Below are 15,388 nucleotides of genomic sequence, written 5' to 3'. Positions count from 1 at the left end.
GAGGGAGGCTTTTGTGACCAACTGCCCCCTGCAATGATGGGCTGAAACTGGTCTCTCTGATCTTGTGGCACATATTCAGTTAAGTGTGTAAATATTGAATACATGGTAAATGCGTCTTTCACCATCAAGGCCTGATAATTAGCAACACAAAACCGAAGAGCAGCTGATGAACAACTCTTCTGCCCAGTAAGTCCAGACTCTTGGATTCCTTGTCTATTGGAGAGGGTCTAAACTGAGCTTGTGGCAACTTCCATTGGCTGCATAAAACATTATGGAGTTATGGATTGGCGGGGGGGTGGGGGAAGTGTTCCACCTCCTGCCTGTATCTCCTAGTTCAGAGCACAAGGTGTTGTTCTGCGCATGACCGTGAGCACTGCTTTGCAATCTCCAATCAAGAGCACACAGGCTCATGCACATCCAATGGAGGAGTACCAACAGGTACATATACTTGAACTAGAGATGATCATTCAGAAACGTCAAAAGCAGAGGTTTTATACACTAGAAATTTTACCTAGGTTATATACACTTTTGCGTACCATTTCTACTATAACGTCATACAAATATAGCACAGAATGTCTCTAGTTTGCTGCCTACAACTAACAAGCAGCCATGTCATACAGAAGGCTGAAATACAACAAAATAGGTTTTTAGCAAAAAATACAATTTCATTTGCCCCACGAGATTTACTATTTGCTTTGGATTTTTTAAAGGGACATTCAAACGTAAGTGTGTATATTTACAATATGATTTTAACATGTCAGGTTGCTGAAACAAAAAATTATAAATACCCACTACTTATGCCATTTGCGTACTTTCCAGTTTTCTCTCAGTGTGGACAAGTCAATCCCGCATTCAGGATCTCAGTACTTCAAAACCTGAGTTTCAAACTTGGCATGAAATATTTATAATTGTAGCGAATACTGTTTGTAAAAGCATTAGTGGAAAAATCTCTATTGGTCTGTAGATTTTTAGTTCTCTGTATATTTAACTTTAAAAAAATATGATCCAATTTAATAGTTACACTTAAAACAAAATAAAAGCTTGATGTTAGCTTGCCATGGATGAATTTCACTGTACAAAGTGGACTTTTTTTTTTTTAAACCGTTGCTCAAAAGTGTCACCTATCTACCGCTTTGTAGAAAGGAAAAGGCAATGTAGACAATGCTCATTAATAGCCTCTCAGAAGCAGAAAATGACTTTTGTTTTTAGGAGAGGATGATGGAAAGGAAGAGAAACGGAGGTAACTAACCTCTAATTGGAGTTATTCCAGTGGCCTCTGCCATCCCAAGAAGGGAATATGCAGAGGTGACTTGAACTAAATTTTACAATTTAGCCAGTTGTAGCATAATTCATGCCCTGCCTTCAAATATATTGGGCTTAGAACAGATATTGTCAAAATCATACATAAGTATCAATTACGTCTATAAACATGTTCTTTCATTTCACTCTTTGGCTTTCGAAATCAGATTTATTTAGCCAACCTTTTTGGGCTCTGTCTCTGCTTCTGGGTCTTCCTGGGCTGATGAAGTAGCCGCTGAAGTAGCAGCAGCTGCTGCAGCAGCTGCAGCCTTCTCTTTCTTATGTTTTTTGTGTTTCTTGTGCTTTTTGTCCTTTTTATGCTTCTTATCCTTCTTTTTCTTCTTTTTCTTCCCACCACCTTCCTGGTCAGAATTCTGTAATGAAAATAAATTCCTTATTTCACCGTTGGAGATACGTATGCCAGATTTGTGTATCGGGTGAGGATGCACAAATAAACCCTTTCTCTTTACAAAGATCATGTGGCCTGGACGTTAAGCACATTTGCTGCATAACGAGTGTGTGTGTCTATGGAACAGCTATTGCCATCCCATCATTTAAAAGGAATTGCATTTAACTACACTAGTAAATGAGCTAGAATTGTTTGATCATCATAAGCAAAACTAGGCAAGAGAAATATGCCACATGAGGAAAGTTCTGTAGGCATATTCCAATTAAGTACTACTTTTATTAGAAAACATACCCTTGCAGGGGATGGACTCTGCGTAGGACTTTGAGCCTTTTTCACAGGTGGTGGCGACCAGTTAGTGGAGGGGGATCGAGACCGAGTAGGGGATGGAGGTGCTTGGTGTTTCTTAGGTGCTGGCTCAGGCGATCCTGACGCAGACCTGGATGAAGACACCCTTCTCACAGACTGTGGACTTGGTGTGGAAGCCCTTAAAAATAAAAAAGATTAACATTTAGGACTCCTTGTGCCTTATACAGTAAATGCAAACAAGGTAACTTAACAATTATTATGTAACTAACCATGGTCACACAGGGTATTTCTACCCTGCAATTAGACACCAGTCTCTGGCCTGTACCAGCTGACTCTGGCTAAGGGGCTGTTCAATTGGGGTATAGATGTCTAGGCTCAGAGTCCCAGAGCCTGGACTCCAGCCCAAATGTCTACATTGCAATTAAACAGCCCTTTAGGTTGAGTCAGCCGACACAGGCCAGCCGGTGGTGTTTAACTGCAGTGCAGACGTACCCTTTGAGTTACTGCTGATCTACAAATCTGTTCACATTAATCCCTTTACTGTGGAGCTAAATTCCATACATTTAGACTGGAATTCTTCATAAGAATGACAGTAAAAGGAAAATCCAAGATCTAACTAAGCACTGCAGACTGGCAAGCCAAAAAGATATTGTAGGTTTACCACAGATTAGTATCTTGGACAGACTATAGTGTTCTCCTGTTCATGAGTGGCTGTCCTCTCTTCACACCTGATAAAAATTCAACATGGCACAGCTACTGTTTTATCACCAGTTAAGACAGGATTGCATTCAGCTATGTAATTTTCCTGAAAGAACTGATTAAGCCAGCACTGCCATACCTTCACTAGATGTTTAGGTAGAGATCTCCCACTACTAAAAGCTTGTCAAATATTCATTTAATAAGAATGTGACTTGGGTTAGCCCTGTTCCATAGTGAACTTTCATGAATAGTTCACTAGGCTCTAAACAAAGCTAAAAATCCCTTTGAAGTCTTATTTTGTAATCTGCTTTGGTTTCACCATTATCCGTGTTTGATGTTTGCCTTTATTCTGCCTTCCCACTACCACACTTTGTCAAAAATGAACTTCTGCAGTGCCTCTGAAGCTATTCCCAGCCATGAATTTTCATACGACAGGAAATGCCTCTAACAGTCATTTCAGAAAAGCCACATTATAGAAGTTGGCAGAATGAAAGCAGTATGTCAACAGGAACTAGACTAGCATGAAGACATAATACTGACACCCTTTGATTTTAGTGCAAACCCTTGCTTTATCTATTCCCATTTGCCTATAGCTATAAGTTAACAAGTCCCTTACTTTGTCTTTTTGGGTTCTGGGGTCCTTGATACTCTCCTGATGGGTCTAGTGCTTGGAGATGGAGACTGTCTCCGCTTGGGTGAAGATGAAGTTCCCCTTCGCAGAGGCGGTGGACTTGAAGAGGTATGTGAAGCTCTAGGCCGTGGAGATGGTGAATGCCGTTTGTTTTGTAGTGGGGATCGGGTTTCACGATTAGACCTGCTGGAAGGAGAACCTTTCCTATGCTTGGAAGATAGTGATGGGGAACGCCTCTTTGCCACAGGAGAACTTCTTTGTTTTGGTGGGGGAGAATGCGAGATTCTGCGCTTGGGTTGTGGAGAAGGTGATGCCCTTCGTTTTGGAAGGGGAGGGGGAGTTGCTGTTCTTCGCTTAGGAGGTGGGGAAGGAGAGTATCGTCTCTGTATTGGAGGAGAATATCGTCTGGGAGTAGGTGAGCGCCTGCGAGGAGGTGGTGATGGAGACCTACAAAACCAACAGAAAGAATTTGAGAAATCATGTATACAGGACAAAGTTCTCACACAAGTTAGCTGCCAATGGCTAAAGATACACACTTTGGCAAAGAAGAAAAGATTTTACATTGATGTGTTCCACTTTTAAAGTTCTTACAGCAATCTCAAGGAACTACAGCAGAGTATACACTGTCCAATAGCCATTTCAATATGAGGTAAGTGAAGTGACTGCTTGCTACACTCAGCACTTACAATGGTTCAGTTGAACACACCCCCCACCGAAAATGTTTCAGAAAACAAAATTATGATTTTAAATTTAAAAAAATGATTTCCCAACAAGAAACTTATCAGCAAAAGGCATCATTTCCATTAATCATGACATTTGTTTTTTATTGGACAGTGTTACAACTCTTGATTTTCAGAACTGTCCTTAGGAATTAATAAAAAGCAACAGTTACCTTCGGCGAGGCAATGAAGGCGATCTGCGCCGCCTTGGAGGAGGGGCAGGAGAAGGAGAGCGCCGTCTTCTGGCAGGTGGTGGTGATGGACTCCTCCTCCTCCTACTAGAGGAAACAGAAGAGTTGCTTTATTAAAAAAAAACAAACCTCATGCCAGATACTTAATGTTTTCCCTGCCATGTCATCTCCACTATATAAAACTAAGCTGGTTCAGATACTTGTCTTCCAAATTAGATGCAAACACTATCAGACAGTGATTATGTCTAAGAGACAAAAAGGATGCAGCAAAGTTGGTTTTCTCTGAGAGTATGGGATAGAGAAGCTATGAGGAGTCTTCCACCTTACCAGAGTTGTTTTCCAGGGAAAAGAAGTTATTAAAGCTCACTAGACCAAGGAGATATTTATCTTCCTAGTGGGGATATATCTTAAATGGCTGCCAACTTCAGAGACTTCAGGTACACAAACAGAAATTGATTCTAAGCAGATGTACTCTTTACCACTGGTAGATTTTAACACTTCAGCAAGAGCACAGGCTAAGAAAACCAGAGTTGGTGCTAAGATATTGCTATACTGCATTTAAAATATTCAGAGCACAAGGGGTCCAGACACTATTCCCACCGAAGACAAAGATTTGTATTTAACTTATATGGGGAAATCTGGACCCAATGTGTTTCCCCAAAATGTCTGAAAAGCTCAACGGGTTTAAATTCTGTGAGGAAAACAAATGTAGCTTTTTAGTGACAAAAACATTAAATATCTTTTTTGCTTTTTAAAGGCTGCCCTGCACTTTTAATCAATAGGAGGAGTCTGCTAATTAATATTTAATTCCAAATAGCCTTGCTATATTTTTCCATAGCAAGAAACTAGATATTTGCAGCTCAGGATTGTTCCTCAAGAGCTAAACATGATTTTGTGAGCTGAAAAAATATGAAGCCATCTTCAAATATCACCGTAAGACCCACTAAAAATATTCAGCAATAATAGTTTTCATATTAAATGTATAAGGCAACAGACTAGGAGAAAATTTGTTACACATTGATAAAGAAGGACTTAGCTGAATTTATTCTTTTGTAAAGTAAAGTACGCTGTCCTGAAATTCAAGTAAAACAACTGTTATATGCAACAGTTTGAAGACTGAACACATTTATTACTGAATTTGTCAGAGTTTGAGGAAGTTGGTAACATTTCATCTGGCTCAAATTTAGCCAATCATATGTGGCACCTACGTTCTGGTTAGGTTTTAATCATTATAGATTATTCACACCTGTCATTAAATATTTATCTTATAGATCCAGCCTCTTAAGTTTAAAATTAGCACTTTTCCTAATAGTAGTGAGGCACCTACTCTTGTTTTCAGTTGACTTCAGATGGGCAGTCTAGTGGCAGAGACCATGATAGAATCTACTATTCTGGCCATGTCTTTGCCAAGTCATCACTGACTTTCTGCATTATGCTACACTCAGTCTAAAAATCAAGTTTCAAAGGAACTGCCTATAAAGCTACCTCTGAAAGGTAAGATTTGTGACAAAATGATGAAGCACTCAGCCTGTGAAATTTGCAGGAGCTGCTAACTTCAGTCCCACTACTAAACCAGATTGTTCCAGGACACACAGTGAAAATGCATGTAAAAGGGAGAGAAGACAGAATGGGAATTTTAGAACCTCCATCTCCTCTTGGTATTTGAGGAGTTAAATAGCTTTATTTTTAAACATTGAGTTCCCCATTAGCCCATTTTATTTTCCTACCACAAAAACAGCTGGTAGCAATGTGTGAAATATCTTCACATACTTACTGCTCACCTCTGTTTCAGAATTATATTTGAGGAATAAAAACAAGTAAAATCTTGCCTGGAGAGCGTAACTTTGATAAATGTCATATACACCAATGCAGTTAAGCTTCTAAGGCACAATATCAGGTTATTTCAACCAGTTACCCAAACTGTCATCTATGGACATAAGGCAGATCTGAAACAATTTCACTATTAGAAGGAAAAGAGGCAATGAACAATTTGGATTTCTTGTCCCATTATCTTGCAATTTGAAATGTCTTCTGTGTGGGTGAAGCAGGAGAAAGGGCACCCATGCTCACCGTCTGCTACAAAAGTACAGTGTTTCTAGAAAAACTTTAAATTTAATTTTAATTAATGGATTCGTTTCTAACCAACCTTTTAATCATTGGTGATTGCCACCTCTTTCCCATCTGCATCCTGACAGCAGTGGAGAAAAAAACAAAGTCAAAAATTCCATTTGCCAAAGATTTACTTCATGCAAAGATGAACATGTTTGCACAAGATTCAAAGTAATTCTCAACGCTTGAGCAGAAGTCAAATTAATCTCCTTGCATTAGATTGAAAAAAACCCTCCTGTAAGGACCTGGTCCAAAGCCCCAATAGATTTTGGATCAGGTCCAATAATCTCACAAAAAAATCTAGTGCTGGTATCAAGGTATCACTTTCACCTCTAAAATCTAAATTCTGGTGCACAGACCATCTTCTATGGTGTTTGCATAGCACTTGGACAAGGGTAATCCCAACTGATTCTGCTGGGGGCCTGTAGGCAATAATGTAATGCAAATTAAGAGATGAGAAGTTAGTCCATTTGTAAGTTATATATTTTGTCACTGTTAAATACATCAGTTGTGCTGAGCAGAAGAAAGTACTTACCGAGGGGAAGAGTCCTTTTGTCGTTTCCGTGGAGAAGGTGATGGACTATGCGAGTGTCGTCTGCGCCTACCCACTTCACCATTCTTCACATTTGATCTTTTTGGTCGCTCCTCTTCAGAGGAAGATGAAGAACCAGAGTCTATAAATACAAAATAATTATTTCTTAAACAGAAATAAGAGCGTCTAGAATAACTGCTTCAAAACACAACTTTAAATTGGTGTAAGTTTGTGTGTATATAAAACCTGAATTTCAGGTACATGTTGCAGAACCAACACAAGATATGCAGCTGCAAAATACTGAACAAATTTAGCTGGAGGACAAACAGAGATGCTGACTTCAACAGCATTAATAAAAGCCCCGAATCAATTATATGCAGCAACAGAACTGCAAGAGCAATTCTGACCAGCAAAATAATTTACAAGGTGAAGTGTGAAACCAGAAGCCAAACTGAGTATGTGCAGAAATATTCCAAGTAATTTACAAGTAAAGAGGCACTGAACAGGAGAAGAGAAATGTTGTAACATTCTTTTCAGCTCCTATGAGATTTGTTGACAATTCTGGGCTAGCTAGTTATGCCCCAGAATGCACGATTCTAAAGTAAGTATCAGAAAATGAGCAGTTGCAAAGACAGAGGTCATTTGCCCACAGGAAAATGCTGGGTTTTACACGATAGTAAAATGCTTTAAAATTGTGCCAACTTTTCAAGAGATAAATACTATAACAAATGTATAGTACCAACTCCCAAAATTCTACTTGCCTTCTCCCTGGAGTATTTTTTGATCAGTGAATAAAAGATTTTCATTATGGTAAGTGTGATTAATTTTCCCATAGCATTGTAGGATACATCAATGAAACGTGTAAAACTAAGCACAATTTGAATTTAGCAGTACAAAAGTAGCCAATATGTTAAACATATTTAATTATGCAAGTAAAATATCTTATTAGAATTACAAAATTACTACTGTACCAGATGAAGACTGCTGGTTTTGCCTTCTGTACTGACGTCTCTGTTGCACAGAATCTGCTGCAGCCATTTTTCCACCTTTGTCTTCTTCTGAAAGATATGCACAATTAAGGAACATTTAATTTTTATGTTTGTCCCTTCAGTCACTTCATGTTACTTTATGAATATAGACAGTTTGTGAAGCAGTGTTAAAATTGATCAGGTGTTTTATTTAAAAAATGTTGTGCTACATCTTTAATTAAAAAGGCATCCTCTCTTTGGAGTATGCATTTTGGCTATGGTTTTCAAAGAAGCATACGGGAAAGAGTTAATGTAAGTGGGATGCTTTATGTCCTCTATACACATCTCTCTGAAAACCTGACCTTCAATATTGCTATCAAAGCCGCTGGATCTCAAGAAACACACTGGATAAGTGTGCCCCTTGTTTGTTTTCATACCATTTAAAGGAAAGCTATTGTAAATGACCAACTCACCTGATTCAGACAATTCTACTTTTCTAGGTTTTGGCGCTGGTGAGGGAGATTCTCTTTTTTCAATACTCTTATGTTTAGGTGCTAAAAGACAAAAGTTAGCAGACAAATCTAAGAAAAAGTTGAATATGATTGTAAATTAAATTTAATAAGATCTTGCACACATTGTTATCCATACAAAACAAGTGAAAGCTTTTCATGAATGATGTCAGTTTACATCTGCTTCATATGAATTTTTGTAGTATACTTTTTAGACTTCAGCTTCCTGGCAGATTTTTCTATACAGAAAAGAATGTTGCACTTTTAGATAATATTTGGCTGGTATACTGCTATTTTACTTTGAAATTATAGTATGTAAACTGAGTAGAAATGTCGGTTTTTTGTTTTTTTTTCTAACCACAGAAGGTTACGAAAAATACAGTCTTAAAATTGTATGATAATTTAATTCCTACTAATTCCATGAAGGTACATGTTTCCTGAAAAGCCAGTAACATACATTTAATAAACTTATTTTAATAAACTATTCAATTCTACTATGATACAACTGAAATGTAGTACAGAAAAGAAGTGAGAGCATACAATTTATGGTTTATTAAAAATTTCAATTTTAAAAACCAGAGATTAAAGTTCAGGGCTGACTACAGTTGGAGATGTACTTACTTTTGAATTATATTTTAACTGCCTAAACTTTTTCCTATGTCTGAAAATTGTTTGATATCCGAAGCCCACAATTGTACCATCCCTCTGGAACAGAAATTTGATACCATAACCACTTGAAAAGAGAAAACTGCAGCTTGATTCTTTAAAGTGATTTAAGTAAAACTGAGTGAAGAGAAATATGCAGTGACAATTAAAAACCTTGCCTACTGCCTCAAACGCAAACACATGAATCAAATCTAGATCTTCACAGAGTAGGAAATAAACTAATTTAGAAACAAGCCTCAAAACATTGCAGAAAAAATCTTACACCAGTTGTTACCAATTAGTATTTGCCTTAAAGTATTAGATTTCATAACAACTAAGATCTTCCTATTCTTACAATGAAACATTGCAGGGAGGTCAACTCAGCACTATGGGATTTTTTTTTTTGAATGTCAACTACTATAATCTTTATTTTTTGTTGCTGACATTTAAGTGATTTGTACTATGAATCTCTATATTGTTAATATTTAAGACCAGATTTAATAAAATGTCCATTCAACAACTTCCGTACTTTGAAAAGGCAAAAGTTTTGAGGCAGTCCTGCCATTAGTTATATACTCTTTGCTAGCTACGAGATGGTAAAGGTTAAAATAGATAAAGCGATTGGGGGAAGCACACATTTAGGGGACTATACCTGAGGCTCTCCCTGGAGAAATAGAACCACGGACTTTTCTTCCACGATTTGACTGCTGAGGTGTCGGAGACCTGCGTGGCTTTGGAGGCGAACTTGCTGGTGGGGAAGGCCTGTGCCTCCGCCTAGGAGGGCTGGCAGAAGGAGACAGTTTACGTGTTTTGCGAGGAGGACTGGATACAATTCTTTTAGGTGGTTTTTTTGGCGGTGATCGAGAGCGTGAAGAGGAGGAAGAAGAGCTGCTTCCAGATAAAGATGCCGATGACCGTCTTCTCCTGCAGATACAAAGTTAACATTAATTGGGTCTGATTAAGCACAGTTCATTCGGCAAGCATATCTATAAAACTACATACAGCAGCACTTCCAAAAAACTGGCATACTTTAGCCTAAAACGCTTTAGTATTTCATACAAGAGGAGACTAACACAAATTAACGTTTCAATTATTTTCAAACTATAACTGAACAATTTGTCTGAAATGTTACCTTTTGTTTTCCTTCTTTTTTAGATTATAAAATATTACTAACTCTAAAGGATCCAAGAAAATGACTTGTGGTTGTTGTGTGTGCGTACGTGTGTTTGTGTTTGAGTTGTTTAGTATTTAGATGGTTAAGAGAATTTTTCACCCTACAGAACCTTGTTTACTGAACCTCAAAAAGTATCTATTAAAAAGACTGGTGGCAGAAATGAACCTTTAAGGAACAAAAATTTTATACCAGGAGGCTGCAAATTCCACAAATATCAGACATGTAACAATTCTGAAAACATCTTAGCAATATTCTGTATGATTTTTAAGCTTGTCTTTACTTTATAAACTTAAAGAGGGCCTCTAGAATTCTGCTGCAAAATTTGTGGTAAATTCTGTTGCAATTGTGTACCTGCAGAATCCACCTTTGGCTGCAGAATTCCTGAGAACCTGGAAAAAAGAAACCCTAACTTGAGTGAGATAAATATTTGCTAAAAGGGAGTTCTTACGTATCTTGCCAAAATACGCTTTTGATACTTTTCACAGTATTTTGTCTCAAAAATGAATTTTTACAAACCTCAAAAAAAGTTACCATGCAGTTATAGTAAGTCTCAAACACCCAAAAGTATTATAGCCCCTTTTTCTTGTGAAAGCTGTCCCAAGTTTCCTATTTCAACAGTGCACTGAAGTCACATGGTCTCTGACATGCACTTTCTCCTCAGCCACCAAAACTGTTTAAATGATGGCAAAGATGTAAGTTCCCAAGCAAAAACCACCACAAAAGGACAGACTTCTAAAACAAAGTTTAAAAAGCCAGTCTTAATTTGTAAAGTCATGACATAACCAATGCCACCACTGTCCACTAAAGAAAGTGCCAGAACAAAAAATTGAGCAATTAACACAAACCATCACCATTTATGAATGTTAGAAAACATCCATTAGAGGTACTTTAAAACAATTTATGACCTTTTGATACTATATCAGACACCTGATTCTGGAACAGAAGTTATTAGCTTCAAAAAGAAAGCGTTAAGTAATATAGCAATACTCCTGCCAATCCGAAGGGCTTTATTTCCCTGCTCTTAAGGGACATAGGCATAAAACAAGACAAAGCAACTTTTAAATCACTTAGGCTATGTCTACACGACTGCGGTAAGTCGACCTATGCTATGCCTTAGGTCGAGTTACCACAGGGTCTACACTGCAGGGGGTCGACTCCCATCGACTTACCTTACTCTTCTCATTGGGGGCAGAGTACAGGGCTCGACTGGGGAGCAATCTGCAGTCCATTTGGCGGGTCTTTACTAGACCCACTAAATCAACCCCCAGTGGATCCATCTCAGAGTGTCGATCTCCACTGTAGTGTAGACCTGCCCTTAGTTGTATACTATACACTATCAAAGTCACCTATGGTTAAGTTACCTTTGATACTACGATCACTCTTCATAACTATTTTTCAAGTTAACTTTAAAAGTTTTTAAAACCTTGTGATGTCTTTCAAATATGAGCAGTTTAATATTTACCAAAAAGGAATCTTACCGCCTCAGAGGGGATCTACTTCTTCTGTGTCTGGGTGGGGGAGGCATGCGCCTTGGAGGACTCCTTCTCCTAGGAGATGGTCGTCGTCTTGGGCTTGGCCGCCTTCTAGGGGAGTAAGACCTGTCACAATCAATCAATGAAAATTCGAAGAATGAACAGCGACCTCCTAAATTTCACAGGATGGAGGTAGATTTAGTCACCAGAAACCAAGTGATAAAGCTGCTTTGTAGCAAGTATATTCACACTAAATTAGCATTTCTGTTGTACTGGAACGTGTTACCATTAAACTACAAGCAAACAAGATTTCAAATCAATCAAAACCTCTGTACTAATCCATACAAAAAAAAAATTTAAATCTAAACTTCTAAGTGTTTTCAGGACCAAACCTAGCTCTCAAAGGAGGTTGTGGAGAATCACTTGGAGCTGTCAAATACCGTATTCAGGATTCAGTACCCTCTCCCAGCCCAACTGCCATTCATATCAAGCATTTTCCCCAGATGAGGTAGAGGATGAAGATAATAAACATGTTTAGGTGGTGTTTTCCACTTTTCTTCTCCCCTCCCTCTTACTCGGCCTAACCCACTGCAGGCTCATCTCTGACTGAGGAGAATTATTACTGTACAGAGTGGTACTAATGCCTTGGCCTTTATCTCACATCATATAATTAGGTCCCCCCCAGAATTTCCTATGTACACAGTTAATTGAGTGTTTTATGGCTCTGAATGGCCACGTCAGAGCAGATCATTCAGTTCCTGGCCTTTATCCTCAAGATAAAGTAAAAACTCATCTTCTTACCTTGACCGTGATCTATGACGCCTTCTTGGTCTAGAATGAGAAGGGGAATGTGAGCGAGACCTTGACCTTGATTTGGAACGGGATGGTGATCTTTGACGAGTCTTCTCTTTTTCTTTCTCTCTCTCTTTCTTTGAATTTCGTTCTGGGGAAGTTTCTTTAGTATCTGGTACAGGTTCAGGTTTGGGAACTTTCAGTATATCACTGTTAAAGTTAAAAAAAAACTTAAAATATAAGCATATCCCATCTGTAGCTACCTGGATTATATATTAGAAAGAACCTATGACACTAAAAAAAAGATAGTGAGTAACACCTGATTAAGGTGTTCATAGCTTCAAATCCTATTAAAATTCTACTCATGGTCAAAAGATTTAGGTCTTCATCTTCCTGTAACAGATTATTAAAAGTATATTGAATAGGCCATATGTTAACTTTCCATAGATTGACCTGACAATGCAGAATAGTGGAAATTATTAATCAAGTAGGATCAGTGAAAAATTGATTTGTCAAAAGTTCCAGTCTGCCATTATTTAAGATAATGCTGAGGCTGTCCAATTCCAAGTGCTGAATCATTACTTTACGAAGTGTTCTGCCTTTATCCAGTCTGAAGTCAGAAGCTGGCGCTTGCGAAGTTCTCAACAAATACAGGGAAATTTAAGCCAAACCAGCCTTAATACACATTTCTTAATGAAACTAAACTTAACACTGCCAAAGGAAAGGACTTAACTAGAGTGATGCAACAAAAAAGTATTCGTGAAACATCAGTATGCACTCAGATTTACGCTAATTTCTCTATGTGGAAATATGTTTTATTGAAGTCCACGGTGACACATGTAAAGAGATCTGCCAGGCAAAAAAATAGTAGCACATTTTTTCAGAAGAAAGTGGGGCTGCTTTCTATAAAGCTCTAATAGCACCAGGAATTAAAATAACTCCATTACACTGAAGGGAATGATAATTCTCTATAATAAAAGTTAATTTCAAGGGGGAAAAGAAATCAACCCTAATACTTGCCTAGTTGATGTTGCCTCTTGAATCAAAGTTTCCTTTGCCTGCACCGAAGGCTCTGGCTCTGGAGTCTCCTCTTTCTTTTCTGGTGCAGGAGTAACACTACGGCTCTTGGTTCTGTGACGAGGAGATCGAGAGTGGCTACGCTTTCTCTCTCTTCTGACAGGAGATGATCTCCTTCTAGGGGAAGGAGACCTTGACTTGCGTCTAGGAAAGAGACAATTGCTGTTTAAATAATGTACTATGTTAGGAGCATATTTAAAAAACTAAAGCCACAGATATTTACAGCTAAGAAACGTCATCTAAAAAAATTAGACATCCTTTTTCCCCACTGCTAACTGGGAAAGGTAAAAAACAAAGGTAGAGCTATTTTAGATTTTTCTAAAGAACCCATCAGTTAGCAAAACTGGCTTCAGACTTCAGGACTGTCATTAACAATTCTAGGGAAACTGTTTTGTTTGGTAATTCAACATAATGTTTGCCTTCGATAAACTAAAATTAGCCACCACCTGTACACTAAACTGTTATAGCTGCACAAACAAGAAAAGCTTACCAAACTAAATCTAAAATCATGCTTATATTAGCATAAACACTTTCACAAGATAGCTCAGAAATTTACCATCTGCTCGAACCGCAGGAAAATCTTTTGTGCTCTCAATGTAATACATTTACCATTACAAGCAATGCCTGTTCCCTTATATACCACTAGTTTTTTATCTGCCATTAATATTCAGTAACAAGCTAGACTTGCCCCCTAAAAAGAATTCTGTAGGGTCCATTCCAAAGTTTGCTGAATCTTTAGAAATCTCCACTGTCCTGAAGACCAACAGGAATTGTAAGCACATATTTATATTAAGAGTGTATTAGTAATACCTTCTTGGGCTTCTGGATCTGTCCCTTTTTTCTCTGCTGTCTTTGTCCTCTTTGTCCCTCTTGTCCTTGTCTTCATCTTGTTTCTTCATAGAAGCCAACTTTTCTTGCTCAATCTAAAACACAGTACATTGTATATTTAAATCAGAAGCATAATCAGACACAAATTATCGTAAAAAAAAATATTCCTATCTTAATGTCCAAGGAGTAATGAAAGGACTTTTTCACAAGTCCTGATAAACAATATGGACACAAGTCAAAGAAAAATAAAATCAGCTAAAACTGCTTTGTCTACTCACAAACATACAAATACAGAACGTTAGGCACCATTTACGTTGACCTAGAAATTGAGCATGAGAACTATGTTAAAATTAATTATAGAACTAGAAAGCAATGTTTGACAGATTTTTCAAAAACAGAACCTTAACTAGTGTAAGCCATATTTTTTATCCAAACACAACTTCATGTGTGAATTAAAATGGAGTAGTCAAAGCAGAAAATTTAAAAAATGACCATTTATTGAGATGCACATCTCAAAAAAAAAAACACGCAAGATTAACTAAAAGACATTTTAAAAGCCACTTAATTTTTTATGCTGTGAAATTAAAAAAAAAAAAAAATCTATCGTCTCAGTTCAGAAGGCAAGCCTGAACAAAAGATATTACATTTCAGCAGTAAATCAAAATTATATAATTTATCTCTCCTCTTCACCTCAATAACAGTTTCATCCAAATTTGCAAAATCTACCTTAATGCCAACTAGTTTAAAAAAAATAATAATAATTTGAAGGCTACTCTAATGGAATAATCATAAAAATGACTGCTATAACCATGACACTAAATAAAATATAACTGCAAAAGCTACATTTTGCAAGTCTACAATTCTTAAGCCATATCAATCTCTCCCCTACCCACTCCGAAGCACAGACTGAAGTGTGATAAACTCATCATTTTTCAACAAAAACGAGGTTTCAGTTTGTGACTAAACATTTCACATTAAAAACTGGATGAATGTCAGCATTTTACACAATTTACAAGAACTAGTTAACT

The 15,388-nt window shown here is 37.5% G+C and overlaps 1 protein-coding gene across 7 annotated transcripts in view; it reads right to left on the bottom strand.

Annotated features, from left to right (window-relative positions):
* Positions 1-15,388, bottom strand: part of SRRM1 (serine and arginine repetitive matrix 1) — a 28,523-nt gene that overhangs the window by 3,924 nt on the left and 9,211 nt on the right. Inside the window, exons 5-17 of one of the 7 annotated variants that reach the window (XM_077837645.1) lie at positions 14,343-14,455; positions 13,476-13,676; positions 12,465-12,665; positions 11,670-11,789; positions 9,670-9,941; positions 8,337-8,417; positions 7,867-7,953; positions 6,899-7,037; positions 6,401-6,442; positions 4,237-4,341; positions 3,330-3,791; positions 2,000-2,192; positions 1,482-1,673 (exon numbers count right to left, since the gene is read on the bottom strand). In XM_077837645.1, the coding sequence (XP_077693771.1) occupies positions 1,482-1,673; positions 2,000-2,192; positions 3,330-3,791; positions 4,237-4,341; positions 6,401-6,442; positions 6,899-7,037; positions 7,867-7,953; positions 8,337-8,417; positions 9,670-9,941; positions 11,670-11,789; positions 12,465-12,665; positions 13,476-13,676; positions 14,343-14,455 (2,208 nt within the window). The remainder of the gene's footprint in view (positions 1-1,481; positions 1,674-1,999; positions 2,193-3,329; positions 3,792-4,236; positions 4,342-6,400; positions 6,443-6,898; positions 7,038-7,866; positions 7,954-8,336; positions 8,418-9,669; positions 9,942-11,669; positions 11,790-12,464; positions 12,666-13,475; positions 13,677-14,342; positions 14,456-15,388) is intronic. The other 6 variants (XM_077837646.1, XM_077837647.1, XM_077837648.1 and 3 more) reach the window with 6 other exon arrangements.

Source organism: Eretmochelys imbricata, chromosome 19, assembly GCF_965152235.1.
Source record: "Eretmochelys imbricata isolate rEreImb1 chromosome 19, rEreImb1.hap1, whole genome shotgun sequence".
Classification (NCBI taxonomy): Eukaryota; Metazoa; Chordata; order Testudines; family Cheloniidae; genus Eretmochelys; species Eretmochelys imbricata.
Note: the sequence above shows the minus strand (reverse complement) of the source record. Positions and strands in the feature narration are given on the sequence as shown.